General features: G+C 31.8%; 1 protein-coding gene across 1 annotated transcript in view; it reads left to right on the top strand.

Moving 5' to 3' along the window:
• The first annotated feature begins 448 nt into the window (after window positions 1–448).
• LOC127846060 (uncharacterized) overlaps window positions 449–15596 on the top strand; it is a 45666-nt gene continuing 30518 nt past the window's right edge. The window contains exon 1 of the mRNA XM_052377237.1: window positions 449–852. Coding sequence (XP_052233197.1) covers window positions 684–852 — 169 coding nt within the window. The 5' untranslated portion in view covers window positions 449–683. The remainder of the gene's footprint in view (window positions 853–15596) is intronic.

The raw sequence follows: 15596 nt of genomic DNA, 5'->3' as shown, positions 1-15596 counted from the left end.
TAAATTAAAAAGCTTACCAAAATCAAAGAAAATATATGTTGTTTGTGTCATTTGCAAAAAAAAGGTATTTTCTATGATTTTTGTCGGCCATCTTGGCAGCCATCTTGGATTTAGACCCCGTTGGCATCAACATTTTTTTAGGAACAATAATTTTATATTTCCCAAGACAATGTAGAACATCATCAGCATATTTAAAGAAAGGTTCCAATCATGAACCTTGGACCTCCGTTCCTACTAGACTATTCTGACAGTCAATATAACTCTAAAAAAGTGCACTAATACTTCATTTTCGGTTTCTTTATTTGAACGCCTATCGGTCTGTGTACGATATCAGCGCTTTGATTGTGATTAAACAGCGGGAATAACTATCTCAGTTCGAACCGCGTACCATTTAGATATCGACCAAACCACGGATTCACCCATTACTCAAATGTTTATCGCTCGCGTGCTATCGATATATTAAAGTACATAACTTATGTTACCGCAAAACATTAGACTGTATGTTTAAACAACGTAAATTTAATGCCAGAAAAATACATGTTTAAATTGTTTGGATTCATGTGCATTGAAGAATAAAGAATATTTAAAGACAAAGTATGGGAACGTCAGATTAAATTGAAGAGCGATATAGCGGCTGGGTTGGTGACGCGCAGCAAGAAATAAAACGAGTTTGTAGAGATTTTATGCTAACGGGATTTCTGAAGCGAAGTTGTTTTGTTCGAAATCGCTTTTCGACAAATTCATGTTATTGGAGTCATAAAAGCAAGAAGGCACAAATGTATTATTCGGCGTTGATTGATATGGCTACTGATGGATTTTACGCGGCTTTACGTAGACTGGAAGTACTTGAAGGTACGGTTATATTTATATGTGTACTAATTATCTTTTCAATTTATTGATGCTGCCCCGCTGCCGCTTTCAATCAAAATGGATGATCAAATTAAGTCTTGACTTGAATTTGAAAAAAAAGAACTTTGAAGTTGTTACATTTATTTGTTTGTTAATACACCGCTAATAACACTGGGCACTAAAATGCCCATGCAAAAGGTCCAATGTAGTCACGCGAACACTGGATGCATGTGGTGCTTGTGAATCAACTGTGAAGGCAGTTGCTTTAGGTTTTTTGTAATTATTTAACACAATATCATTTGTCAGAACATAAACAAGACCAACAGTGTAGACCCCTCCCCCACTAAAAACAACACACTCTCAAGAAAATTACGCAATCACAATACTTCAGATATAACGTATTTCAGAAAAGCAACATTTTTTGCAAGTTTCAACTGTGTTAACAATTATCATGTAGGCAGTCTACAACCTTCTTCACTACGCGAAGCCAAAACAAAACGTATAAAGCATGCTCAAGTTTAAATATACGATTAATTTTGACTCGCCATCAAAATTTAAAATTAAATTTAATTACGTTTTGGTTTACAACATATTTAAGCTTAATATGTCTCGATCTTCAACTTTTGAAAAGGGTTATACAATTGTAAAATAATGTTTCTATGCGCCGACTAACAAACTCTGTACTTCTCTCGTCAAAATGAATATAATTATACCGACCGGTTTCAATCGCGAGATCATGACAACCGGATCTAAATTGCAAGTAACAATGGCTTTATTTTCGAAGAGATTGTCGAAAAGGGTCTTGCCCACACCCTCAGTTTGAATTATGTTTTTCTTTTAGCAAAATGTTAACTACGTTCTGTAGCAGTTGGTGTTGGGTATTTTGTTTGTAATAAACTTGTTTAATTAGGCTTTCTCAAAATCAATACATGTTCAGTCTGTTAAAAAATATTCAGATTGGATGCGTTAATGTGATGAAAAGTTTGTTTGCATTTTTTTCCAAACTTGTTTGTAGTGTATTTTTTAATGTAACGTGTTGACCGTGTCCGCCGTCCACAAATGTATTTGAATTTTAATTTAGTTATTCAATATAAACCAAACTCTCATATACAATGTGTGTAATCATAACATTTTGAGTATTATGGATGCCATATTAGACCATGTACCCCGAGTTTTTGCCTTATTTTGAACTAAAATACCGAGATTGACCTTAAAGCCGCTTGACTCTCGGATCATTAATTCTCATTCATCACTCCCGTGTAAATTGATGAGTCGTATTTCAAAAATTCTTTTGTCTTAAAGCTTTATGTTAAGTGAGTATTTTGCATTTTGGCTGCACAGTCGGTATTGGGTATTTTTAAGATGAACAACTTCTAAGTAGAGTTAACTCAAAATGTACCTGCTGATCATAAAATGGCAACATTTGAGTGTGTAGATCTGATACAACATTGTTTATATCTTATCTTGACACAACTTTGATATATTTTGTACACTCATAGCATCGTGTATATCATGGACAATAAATCATGTTTAAAAATTCATAATTAAGTTACTGCCCCATTTGTCTTTCAACAAATTAAAGGCAAAATTGTATTGCAAGCAGCAAGGTATTAGGGTTATTACTTCCATAACCAAAATATTATTTGTGGAAAATATACTGTTATATTTTGTAACTGGAAGCAATGCGTTGTAATTTATCATTTTGATATTGAATTTACATTAATTGATTATTTTGATGGTTGTTAAACATTTAAGTACCATATCCATCAAAGATCAACCCTGGGGATTTTGTTGTGACAGAAACTTTTATTGTTGATTCAATTTTGACCGAGCTGCGCAGTTGTATATACCTAAACAAAAACGAATGAAAAAGATTGATAATACAACGTTAGCCAGTTAAGACTATTTGCACTTTAGTTATTGCCGTTTTACGAGTTCATTCCGTTTCTTCTGATCTTGCCTTTAATTATTGATGGTACCAATCTTACTGTTTGGACTTAAGTACATTTTGAAACAAGTTTTTTTAGCCACGAAAACTCAATACAATTGTAACAACGTTGATTATTCGACACTATTGTACAATAAAGAAATAACTAATCCTTTTAGGAGCAAACTAAAAAAATGTTCTTACCGTATAGATCGTCGTACTTCAGGGCGGCGAACACAATTATGTTGGAAAATGTATTTGAAAAGTAGCAGAAACATCCATAATCAAGATAATCTCAATTTTGCGATAAACCATACAAATCAAGCACAAGGTAGATAATACCTTTACCCAGAAACCTTTTCCCCATCAATTAAATTGCACATTTCGTTCACAGTGTCGTTTGTGTGGGCTAAACAAAATAGTAATTTGTTTATGTAAGTATGTCATTCTGATAAAAGCAAAGAAACGTTCATACATATGTTAAGTACAACTATATATTTATCTTACAATTTTTTAACGTTAGCTTAACTGCTCATTTTAACAAATATGTACATGTTAATCTGCAACAGTTTTTGTAATGCATAAACTCGTTGTTGATGGTTGATTTTCATCAACATGAAAATGTTTGCAATTATTGGCAGTAACCAATACCTTAGCATATTATTAACGCAGGAAATCTAGGTGAAACCCAATCTTAGACAAATAAGCCAAACAAGAATGCATTTTATGGCTGATAAAAACAAAAAAATACTGTTTGATGACTGCATTGTATGCAAAACATTTTACACATACGATTAATAATTGTCAATTGTTTATTGAGGATAACCTTATTTATTCTTCATCGTTTATGGTACACAGTAAATGTAATTCCTAACTGGTAATATACGGTTTATGTTCATATTATTGTGTTTTTTTTCAGTTTATCAAAACAGAAACAATCAATACATGTAACACTGTCGTCAAATTAAAGGTTAATAAAAAGTGTCATTTAAATGGCATGAACTAGAACTACCACTGAAGGTTCTGAAACCCTACATTCTGCTTTTAAACAAAACCATGTGTTTATGTACAATATAAACGGCATTTAAGGACCAATATGGAATTGCAATTTAAACAGAGAAGCATCAAATAATTAATTAGCATATACTCTACCATTGACATCGAATTCTGACATTCACATACCTTTGACCTATTAGCAATAGACCTATGTATAACATTTTGTCTGTATTATAATTTGATGTAAATTATTAAAATCGTTTGCGGCATGCACAAGCATACGATTATACATTTCAACACGAATTAATTGTGTCTGTTTACTTGATGACGACATGGAATTTTAAGCCGAGGGTTATAACTTAATAAATGTTACTCTTATTAATGCATGCTGATCAAATGGGGCGGATATTTTCGATTGAAAAACTTTAAAGAGTGTGAATTTCAATTTTGTTTTATAAAATAATTTTTTTATTTTAACTGGCTATTAATATTTTATTTATTCGAAACAATTGCACTTCATTGGTTATATTGCTACGTTTATATGTTGCTTAAGATAAAAAATAGGAATACGCAAACCAGTAATTTAAACTTTAACAACCTGAGTGCGGTTTCTTCCTGCATTGCACTGCGATTATCTGAATGTGAAATGTGTTAAATGCTAAGAATATGATAAGATTTTTAATAAAAAATGTATATTTGATATTTCGTTTAATCTAGTCTCACAAAATTACGGTTCTGGCGCTCTGGTCTGTATTCTCTTTTATGCTATTTAATTTGATGTGTGCTTTTTATTTACACTTTTTATGTAAAATTAATAATTATTGGCCCATTTATATGTGTGGAGCTCTTTTAAACCGGTTTGAGCTCCTCGATTTCTTTTGCTTTAGATATTTTGCTTTAGATCATTCCAAAGCGGTATCTCCAGTTTTGTTCGTGTTTGCGCGTTTGTTAGGTACGTGTGTGCCCTGACTAATGTATTTGGTTTATGTCTCACTATTTGGTTATTGGCTCCTTTCCCCAAATCAAGGAAAGCATTATATAAAAAAAGGTTTACTCTCATGCTCATGCCGGTTATTACTCACGTTAAGTGTATTTTTTTAAAGCAAAACTTTTACACGTTTTGTATTCCGTTTGTCCCAAAAACCTGACCTGATATAGTTTAGCAAACGCTCTAAGTTATCTCCGATTTTTAACGTGTTTATTTAACGCGTTCCATTATTTTATAAAAAGCTAAACATAAATATACCAAACGTTTAGTTCATAACTGTGCCCTTTAAGAGCTAGTGTAACAACATTATCGTCAATACTATAACTTATCAATAATTAAGCTGGTTTAAACTGCTTTTTATTGAATCCCCTACAATTATAGTCAAATTAGAATAAAGCTCGTGTATTATGTATGGAACGTGTCAATCGCAAACGTTAAGAAACACCACATTGATGGTATTATTAATTGCATAAGTATTCAAATAATATTGTCAAATCTAACTGCTGGAACAGATACTATGTACTTAACTCTTAATTTAAAGTCTTCTTCTTTATACATTTTAGTAATGCTTTTATGGAGAACTGACACGAATTGTCGCTAAAATACCACTTAACAGCGTACAACTGTGTAATGCATCGTTTTATAAACTGTCACACTTGCCTCATAAAAGTTAAGGTATGCTTTGTATGAATCACAACGTAAATAACTTACACTTCTAACACCTTTTAAGTGCGCACTTTTTATGTCTCCATTTGGATCCAGTCGGGTAATCCTTTTGTAACGTTTTCAATTTATGTTTTGATAATTACGATTATATATGTTATGTATCCCCATTTTTTTTATAAGTTGTTGTTTATATTTAGAAACATTTTTAGTTGAATTAGAGCGAAGCCATTTCAATCGAAGGTATAACTGTTTTGTAAGCTTATAGAGATAAACAAATCCATACAATAAAAGTCCAAGCTGTTCTGGTTTCCATGCAGATTTTTATAAAAACGTTTTGTAAAAGAATTGGTACTTTTGTTGTAAAATCCTTAAATAAAGGTTTTCTTTGTGGATAGTTATCTATAACACAAACTCAAGGTATCGTACTCTGTATTCCAAATGGTTACAAATTTAAGCTTTTTATACGGTTTTGGCGCGATATTTCTATTTCGATTAATATTTATAAAATTGCCTCTGGGGTAAGAAAGAACAGATTTGAATTATTTGTGGATACGTTAATTCATAACGACCAGACGTGGTTCATGAAAGAGAAAAAATTATTTATTACATTATGCACTATGAGATACCTTGCTTACGTCTACTAATTGAGTTCGATCATGCATGTGATTTATTGGCCTGGTCCGTTTTTAGAAATACACTTGCCTTCTTCAATTTCGATCCAGACATAAAACGTTGGATTCAGGTTTTATATAAAGAATCTAAATCTGCTGTTTGTCATTGGTTACTTATATTAAGATTTCTCCATTGACAGGGGCTGTCTGCAGACAAGAGATCCCCTCTCATGTAATATGTTTATCCTCTTCGCTGAAGTTTTGTCACTTGTATTGAGAGATAACAAGAATATCAAAAGTACTAGCATGCATGGAATTCAACAAAACAAAATCCCCAGTTTGCAGACGAAACTACCATTTTAAGACGGTACTGAACAGTATTATAATAAATCACATACTGTTATACAGGTTGTTGCAAATATTTAAGGTCTTAATGTAAATTTTGATAAAAAATTGTGTATACATTGCTAAGACCAAATATAGTTCTTATATACCATGTAAACAAAATGGAAATTGAATTGGATGCAACACAGCTTTAAAATGCTTGGAATACATTTCCATGTTGGCCTGTCCAAAATATTAAAAACAATTCACGATAAAAAAAATGTTAAAATTGAAAACAAATTACGATGAAAAAAAATTTTTTAATGGGAAATATTCTGAAAACCATGGAAATAATAGTTTTAACGGTAATTTCAAAGATTGCAATTGTGAAAACTCTTGTTGTGTCATTTTTCAATCACTTGTTCAACCTTACTCACGAAAAACCATTTTAAATTTAATACAGTACAGTCTTCTATTCTAAGTTGATTTTGGGACGGGCATAAAAACATAAAGTTAACAACAAAAAGCAATATAGTCAGGAGGTTTAAAATGGATATACTGGGTTGTATGCATTCCAGCATTGAAACTTTCCTGGATACAAAATATGAATCCTTAAGGGGAAAATCAGAAAGATATCACACAACTTTAGTTTGATAATTATAAACTATTTAATTGCAATAGCAACTGTCATTTAAATATATCTTACATAATTTTAAAACCCTTTTGGGTAGATCTTTTTGAAAAAGCTCTTCGCTTTATGGAGGACATTAGAAATAAACATTGAATATTTCTTGCAAAATCGAATTGTTATAATCCAAAAATCTTGATAGAAAATAACAGTTTTTTCCTTAAGTCGTGGTTCCTTGCTGGAATTCATTGTATAGGTGATATATTGATAAACGGAACCTTTTTTATGTGAATACATTAAAAATAATGTACAATTTCAACATTCATTGTATAAATTATAAATGGGTGACAAAGTCAATACATAAATTTGTGAAATATATTGTACATCTTTTTAATGACCAATGTTGTAAAGGTCCAGAATTCCCAGTACATAATGATTCACATGCTACTTGGAACAAATAGCTGACTTTCAATAGTCATTTGATTTTAATTAAATTTACTTGCTCATCGTTAGACCGGAGTTCGTGGGCGCCAAGTTAAGACAACGACGTTATCTCTTAACAGAGGCACAGGGTCGTACCCACAGTCTATAAGCAGTACTATATGTAAAGAAAGTCAATTCCAAACTGGACATCTGGTAAGGAGCGACTTTAAATAACAGGACAAAAAAATATGGTAAAGAGGTTAAGAGAACAACAATGACTCGGATATAACAAGCCATCCTTGTACAAGGCTATATTTCCCTGTTATCTTGCAATCAAATACGAGGCGCTTTTGTAAGCTTACAGACGCATAGTACTGTCGATTCCATTCCCTCGGTAGAACCAGTACTTCAGATCTTTTGAGGAGATCGAATGAAAGCTCCGTAATTTGTAATCGAACCTATGGCCTATCGATCACAAGGCGGACTAAATATCCACACCAAGATTGCTTTTTTTATAAATTATGTAATGAACGGCTATTATATATATTGTTATATTAAACGTAATGTTTTCACCAGATTGATGTGGTTTTAAACTTTGTCTGCACGTTAGTAAGCAGTTTCCTTGTAGTTGTCTTGTTTCTGTAGCAAATGTTCTTTAACGATAAAATTGTCTTTTGGCGTTAGACATTTTTGTTCTGGGCAACCATCTCGACAACAATTGAGATGGTGATATTTCTATAAACTCTCTATGGCTTGTGGTTTTGAAGTTCAGAATATCAATATACAGATCTGCTTCTTTCATTGCTAGTATATTAACTTGACTGTCTGACTGGTAGAAATATGGACACCAACGTGTGTGCTACCGTTGTGCCGTAATACAGTTTTCTTCTGTAAATTTTGGACGTTCATTCCTTACAAAGTAGCTCACATTGTCTTACACAATTTCAGACGGTATTCAATATTTGGTTATATACAATCCTAAATACCATATAACATGTCTGCTAGTTAGTAATAATACACTGAATTCAAGTTATTACGGAATAGCGCGGATATTGCCGGCCTATTGGTTTTCATGCATTTAATACACTTTCTAACGCTATTATCCACACTAACAAAATATTTTTAAGCACCAAAAATCGCACCACTCTACACCCGCCAAGGACGCTAAACTAAGACTATAACGTGTCGAGTATGTTAACCGGGGACCGCTTACATAGCTAAACACCATTGCGCTTAATTTCGGTTCCGTTACATTCTCCCCTTCCAAGTTGGATTTATCCTCGACTTAAAGTCACAGGCAAAAGAGTATAACTGATCCCGAAACCCACGGTCAGGTTCTATGGAGAACTTTAAATGCCACGGTCGAACTTTTTTGCGTAATTGTCTCCGGACGGGGAAAAGTGTGCAATCCGTCCGGGACTCGAACGCGGGCCCTCCCGTTATCAAGGCGAGTGCTCTATCGAGTAAGATAGTCGGGCCGCTTACATATCGGCACTCTCAATTTCGGTACCGTTACACATTAAGCATGACTTTAAACCATGACCATGAAACAAGAAGGTACACTATGTCCTAACGCCATAACTAAAAATAATATGCGATATTCTCTTACGAACTCTAGAGGCATTCCATTTCTAGCCAGAGCTTTCATTAACTACAGCAACTTTTTTAAATACAAATTCATTTTCAAACACTGAACTGAAACACTGGAAAAGGTAAGGGCCAGAACTGCATTTTGTTAAATTGATTGTCTTACATTTTAAATTAGTGTATTTAAAACATTGTAGCTGGAAAACGAAAGGGAACTTAAAGTTGAAAGGCAGAAAACTGAATAAAACAAATATCTACAATCTAAAGCAACACTCAAGCAGTACGTTCGAAAAGAAAACCAAACAGTGATTTTACGTGAGCAAAATTTCCCGAAAATGCATAAACTTAGATATATATTCAGCAAAATGATACTTAATTGAAATATTAAAATCATATTTTAATGCGATCACGTTAAACTTGTATCAGATGCGACACTCTAAGCAGTGTTTTCACACTTAAATCGTTGTAACTACTTTCAGTTCCGAATACGTATACAAGCATATACATATGATATAAAATGTTTCTTTATCAAATCCGGTATATAAGAATTATAACGTATATTTAAATGATGCAGGTAGTGATTGTATGCACATGGTATTAAATACTATAAAAAAGTATATGCTTATACATTTTACATTGCGACACAATAAATGTGCCAATACAAAATCATTTTTATTATTTTCATTTAGATTATTTAGGGGTAAAGTGACTATTAACACCACCATCGGCATAGGTTTATGTAACTCTCCTCGAGATGCAATTTTTCTATACCCCTCAAGTGCCAATGATCTTTATATGATACACATCAACATAAGGCTATACTCATAAAGCACTTTCTATAAAAAAAAATCAACACATTTTATTTCCAGATTGCAGACAATATTACGCATCAATATGAATTTTAACAATACTGTTTTGCAATCAGACACAGGTAAACGTCCACAGAAATCATGCAATGCATCCAACAGATGTCTAAGGTCAAATATAATAATAATATACCTCACATAAATGTGTTTCTTCTTTGCGTATATAAACTTCATAGGTCCGTTATGTAAACAACCAGATACACAGACATACATACATATTCCCATTTGAGACATCGGTGTGTACGCCTAGCTACGATGCAGAATGAAGCAGACATTCTATGAAATCCCCATCCCCCCCAAAAGATGGTTCATACACAGTTATATACCCCACCCTAACACCGCCACACATCTCCAACGTTGGAACAATTTACATACACAGAAGGGACAGTTACATGAACATTTATTTACAAACATGAAACCATAGTTGTATTTGGGCACGAAGCGTTACAGTGAAATTATGAGTATTTTTGTGTTACAAGGGAGAAAATTATATTTTACAACAACGTTATTTATATGATGCATATACTATATATATATACTTGTAACGATACAAAGCATACGAGTAAGTACAGTGTCTTGTACAATTCATAATTGCATGTAATTATGTGTTGAAAAAATCATATGAAAAAAACATAAACAAGAAAACAAAAAAAACACACAACATCTTCTATTGTGTATAAATAACAAAGCATGTGTACATTTTAATAACAGATAGAAATAAAAAGGCATATATAAACAATATTAGGTGCATTATATTTATAACACATACGTCTTACGTGTAATTTTATTTGAGTTACGGTACGCTTTAGGTTTCTTATTTGTAACAAATACTAAAGATACAAAAATTCAACAATTTTAAATTCTAAGATTATGCAACAATAGCATTCACTATCGAAGAATTCTAAATTATTTTTTGAAATTTTTGATATTTTTCTCAAGTTATCATATTCGTACTTAATGTTGTCTTTGCTCCTGTTATGCTTGGAATGCGTTTATTCATTTTACACTTGTATAAGTATAGCTTAATAAACAAAATAACATTATCTATGGCTCTAGCAGACGTTTTTTAATATCCAAGTAGAATGATTGTCCTGTTAAAAAAAGGAAAAGTTTGTTCTGGTAAAATTTCGTCAATAATTGCTTAAGATACCTTACATTCCCAGAATAAATGTTCTAAATTTTCCTCACTTTGTTTGCAAACTGAACATAATGAATCATCAGTAATTTTCATTTTATTCAAAAGACTATTTGTTCCAAAAATTCTGTGAGTTAGTCTATATTGGAACCACTAAACATTAACATCATTGGTTATTATTTAATAATTGTCGTGATTTTGTAGATAAATTGCGAATGAAAACGTGTATAATTAACGTTTAACTCGATCATGAGTGTAAAGAAAACGAATTATTTCTATTTGTAAACGTTATAGCGAATATAATATATAAACAGCATAATAGTCGTACGATACCTATACGTGCTTTCTCATTTTGCATATTTTATAAACTTTTCAAACAGATATTACAGAGCCACATCAGTGCACATACTATGTTTGATAATTCATTCTTTTGTTGGATATTGTTTCACGTTTTAAACACATATTAGGTCATATCGCGGAGATTTAGTTAACCTTACCATGTGTTCATGGGCGAACTCACGTATTCAAGTGCTCTTACGACTATATGCTCATACCTACTTTCGGGAATCATCATACAAGTATTGTCGTACTTAACGAACAAACATGCCCAAGCTTATTGAATTAGAGAAAAAACAATAATCAAAAGAGAAAAAAAAATATGGTAATACACATGGGCATGTGAAATCACATCCGTACACAATTATCATTAACTTAGGAAAGGAAAAAACGAAATATAAAGTTTGGTATGAAGTTCTTGTGAAATTAAAGAGCATGGTGTAATTTAAGAGCATGCCAAGTTTTGAATATATCTGCTGAAACGTAATGTTATAACCCACAAATGTTTTACTGTAACAAAACGTTTTTTTAAGATAAGTGGTACAGAAAATACACGTCGAATATTGTTTAAAAGATATTTCTTGTTATATTTGATCAAGAATGTAACCCGCCTCCCAGATTCGCTGAATGGGTTAAGTCCCCCACTGGTACTACTTCCCCGTACCCCCAAATGTTTTGCGTACCCAAATTTATTTTCCTACCCAAATTTATTTTCCTACCCAATATGTTTTCCTACCCAATTTTATTTTCGTAACCAAATTTTTGTCCGTACCCAATTTTTTTGGGGCATAATTTTTGTACCCAAAATTTTCGTACACATGGTTTTTCTTACCCAAAATTTTGGCACTAATTGACATATGTGATAAATGTGCAAACTGTTAATTAGACGACGTCACTTTAAAGAGAACAATCGTGATGTACAGTTTATACTCCGTGCTTGATTAAAAAGTATTATTACCCAAACACTTATCAAGAAAACAACATATTGTTTTACCTAGCATATCTCAATCAAATATTTCAGATAACCGAAACAATAAAGAATGCCGGCAATGACATTCGGAAAGGACCGATTTCGGATTTAAAATGTAAAAATAATCGTTGGTACTTGAATTCGTGGTTCAGCGGAACAACGAAATCCACGAAATTCGTACCACACGAAATTTAATGGTTTTACAGTATATTTCATATATAATAGTCGAGCTAAAAATGCTGAAAGTTAAAATTAAAAGCAATGATAGAGTAATCAGATTGGAGACTTGGTTCAATTTTAGTTGATTTAAAGTGTTGCACGAAATCTGACGTGATTAAAACTAGATCCAGTCTAACCTGTTGTATTGGATTTGTTATAAGCCAAGTAATTTTTTTTTGACTGGTTTTGTTGTCGAAAAGGATTTACAAGATTGTAGCACTTACTTAATTCTAAAATTATACTTCGAGCCTTTGGGTTATTGATATTTTTATAATTAAAGTAATCTAGTACAGGATCTATTACTAAGTTGAAATCACCACATATAATAAAGGCTTCATTTTTAAGTTTTATAATAACTTCAAAGATATCTGCAAATAAGGAAGGTGAGTCAGTTATTTGGACCCATATAAAGTAAGCATTCTAAAGCGATATCCATGCACAGAAATGTCAATGGCAAGGAAATAACCATTCGGATCAGCAACCGACTTGTGTATTTTATAGTCAGTGCTATTAGATATGAAATACCTGTTCTCATAGAATTAGATGAACAATAGCTTAAAAAACATTCACATCCCCATTTTGAGTAATGGTACTGTACATGTCAGGAGTGAAATGTGCGTCCTGAGGACAATATATATTCGCATTTAATTCTTTAAAAGTTACGTGTTGAAGTAGATCATGATGAATTTTTATGTTTAGTCTATAATGCACCACAATGTAGTGGAAGACACTACCTTGTTGATCAAAGTGTTTCTGAATTAATTTCAGATGACCTACTGTAATAATGTGTATAATGAATCATGTGAATTCTGTATATGTGGTGATGTTAATGCTAGAGTTGGGTGAGGGACCAGATTTTGTTTTAAATGATAATGTTCATGTCTGCCTAGAAAATTTGTTGCCAGATGATTATAATCAAGATGTTTATTTGCCAAGATGTAATATAGGTAAAACTGTAAATGAATATGGCAAGTAACTACTGGATTTTTGTAAAAATGTCAGGGTTATGAATAGTGAATGGCAGACTTGGGACAGATAGCAAAACTCGAGAACACACATTTGTATGTGCACAAGGTTGTAGTTCTATTGATTTTATTTGTGTTAAAGTAATATGTTCCATATATTGAAACATTTGAAATTTTAGAACCAAATATTTTATCAGATCATTGTGCTGTAACTTTTAGCCTTAAAAGTAAAGATTGCTTGATTGTATTGCTGATGATACAACTTTAAATAATGCTTTTGAAATGGGTGATAAACAATTACCATATTTGTATAATGGGAGGATGAAAAGAAAAATGATTATATTAATGCAATAAATAGTGACAGTATAAGAAATACATTTGACACACTTTGTATTTATATTTAACAGTCTCAAACTAATGGTGATTTAGATGATTGTTTAAGCTCGTTTTGTAAAGTTATTGAAAGTATAAGCTCACCATTATTTAAAAGGCAGGTGTACTGACAAAACATGTTTTGGAAACAAGGATGCAGCATATATTGATGATGAATGTAAAGTTTAAAAACGGAATTATTATAAACCCTGAATGCATACAGAAACTTTCTTACAAATGAAAATAGAAAAAAACGTGGTGGAGTTAAGAAGTTTTTATAAAAGGTCAGTTAAAAAAAAGAAAAATATTTATGACAAAAATCAGGCACATAAACTAGAAAATGCAAGACTAAGTAATGCAAAATTATATGGGGAAATGTTAAGAATACTAGTGTTAGAGATAATAAACATAACATAAACAGAAAATAATTTTAAAACTATTTTAAATAAATAATGATCCAAATTCTTCATTTTATCAGCCCAATGAAGATATTATATTTTTTGAAGACATATATTTGAATGGTGAACTGAATATAATGTTTAATGAATAAAATGTACCGTTTTCTGACCAGGAAGTTATTAATGCCTGTAAACAAATACACAATGGAACACATGTGGTCCTGATTATCTACTAAATGATTTTTTTGGGGCTTCACAGTTGTAGCTTTGTAAAAAGTTGTGTGTACTTTATTTAATAAGCTGTTTGAAAATGGACATTTCCCTGAAATGTGGAGTGAGGGTTTTATTGTAGCATTATATAAAAAGGAAAGTAAGAATGATTTCAACAACTACATGGGGGTTACATTATTAAAGTGATATTATGGCCATTTTTCACTGTTGAATTGAGCTGAAAAGAATTAACAGATCGAAAGAGTTAGTTAAAATGTGGTTACTGACCAATCATCTGCAACTCATCATGCTACTAGTTGTTTATAAAAATATATTTTATATTCGATATCTTACGTGACTCACCCAGTCCTATAAGCCGAAATGATCCGTAAAACAAAAATTGTGTCTTTGTGTCGTATGAAAGAATCTGCACGAAAACTAAATTTAGGTTCACATCGTACATGCATGATCAGTCGTCAAACGAAAGTACGGTTGATGTTCAAATGCATTATTTTCTCTTTCCGGTATATTGTTTTAGTATGTTGATTCTGCATTAACAAATATAAGTGTATATTAAGTGAAAACAACAAAAATAAACAACGGTTGCGATAGACACCTATAAACTGTTAGATGCCCATAATATCACTTTAAGTACACTTGGGAAATTATTTACTTAAGTCATTAACAATAGACTGAATAATTGGGCAGAGCATTATCATGTTTATCTAGAATCACAGGCAGGTTTTAGACAAAACATGGGTACTATTGATAATATTTTTGTATTACATGATGTTATTAATTATCTACTGAATGAAAAAAAGAGATTGTATGCTTGTATTTGTTGATTTTACTAAAGCGTTTCGATCATTTTGTTCGAGCTATTATCTGGTATAAACTTTTGAAACTAGGAGTTCGAGGAAAAATGACAATTATTATTAAAGCTATGTATGTAAATGTGAAATCAAGAATCAAATTAGGTAATAGAATAGTAATGAAGGCGTCTCTTGTTTATTAGGAGTAAGACAGGGTAAATCATTATCCACCGTTCCTATTTTATATTTATTTGAATGATTTTGAGAAACACTATATGTTAAATGGTTTTAATGGGATTGATATTTGAATGTTG

This window comes from Dreissena polymorpha, chromosome 9 (assembly GCF_020536995.1).
Source record: "Dreissena polymorpha isolate Duluth1 chromosome 9, UMN_Dpol_1.0, whole genome shotgun sequence".
In the NCBI taxonomy this organism is placed as follows: Eukaryota; Metazoa; Mollusca; class Bivalvia; order Myida; family Dreissenidae; genus Dreissena; species Dreissena polymorpha.
Note: the sequence above shows the minus strand (reverse complement) of the source record. Positions and strands in the feature narration are given on the sequence as shown.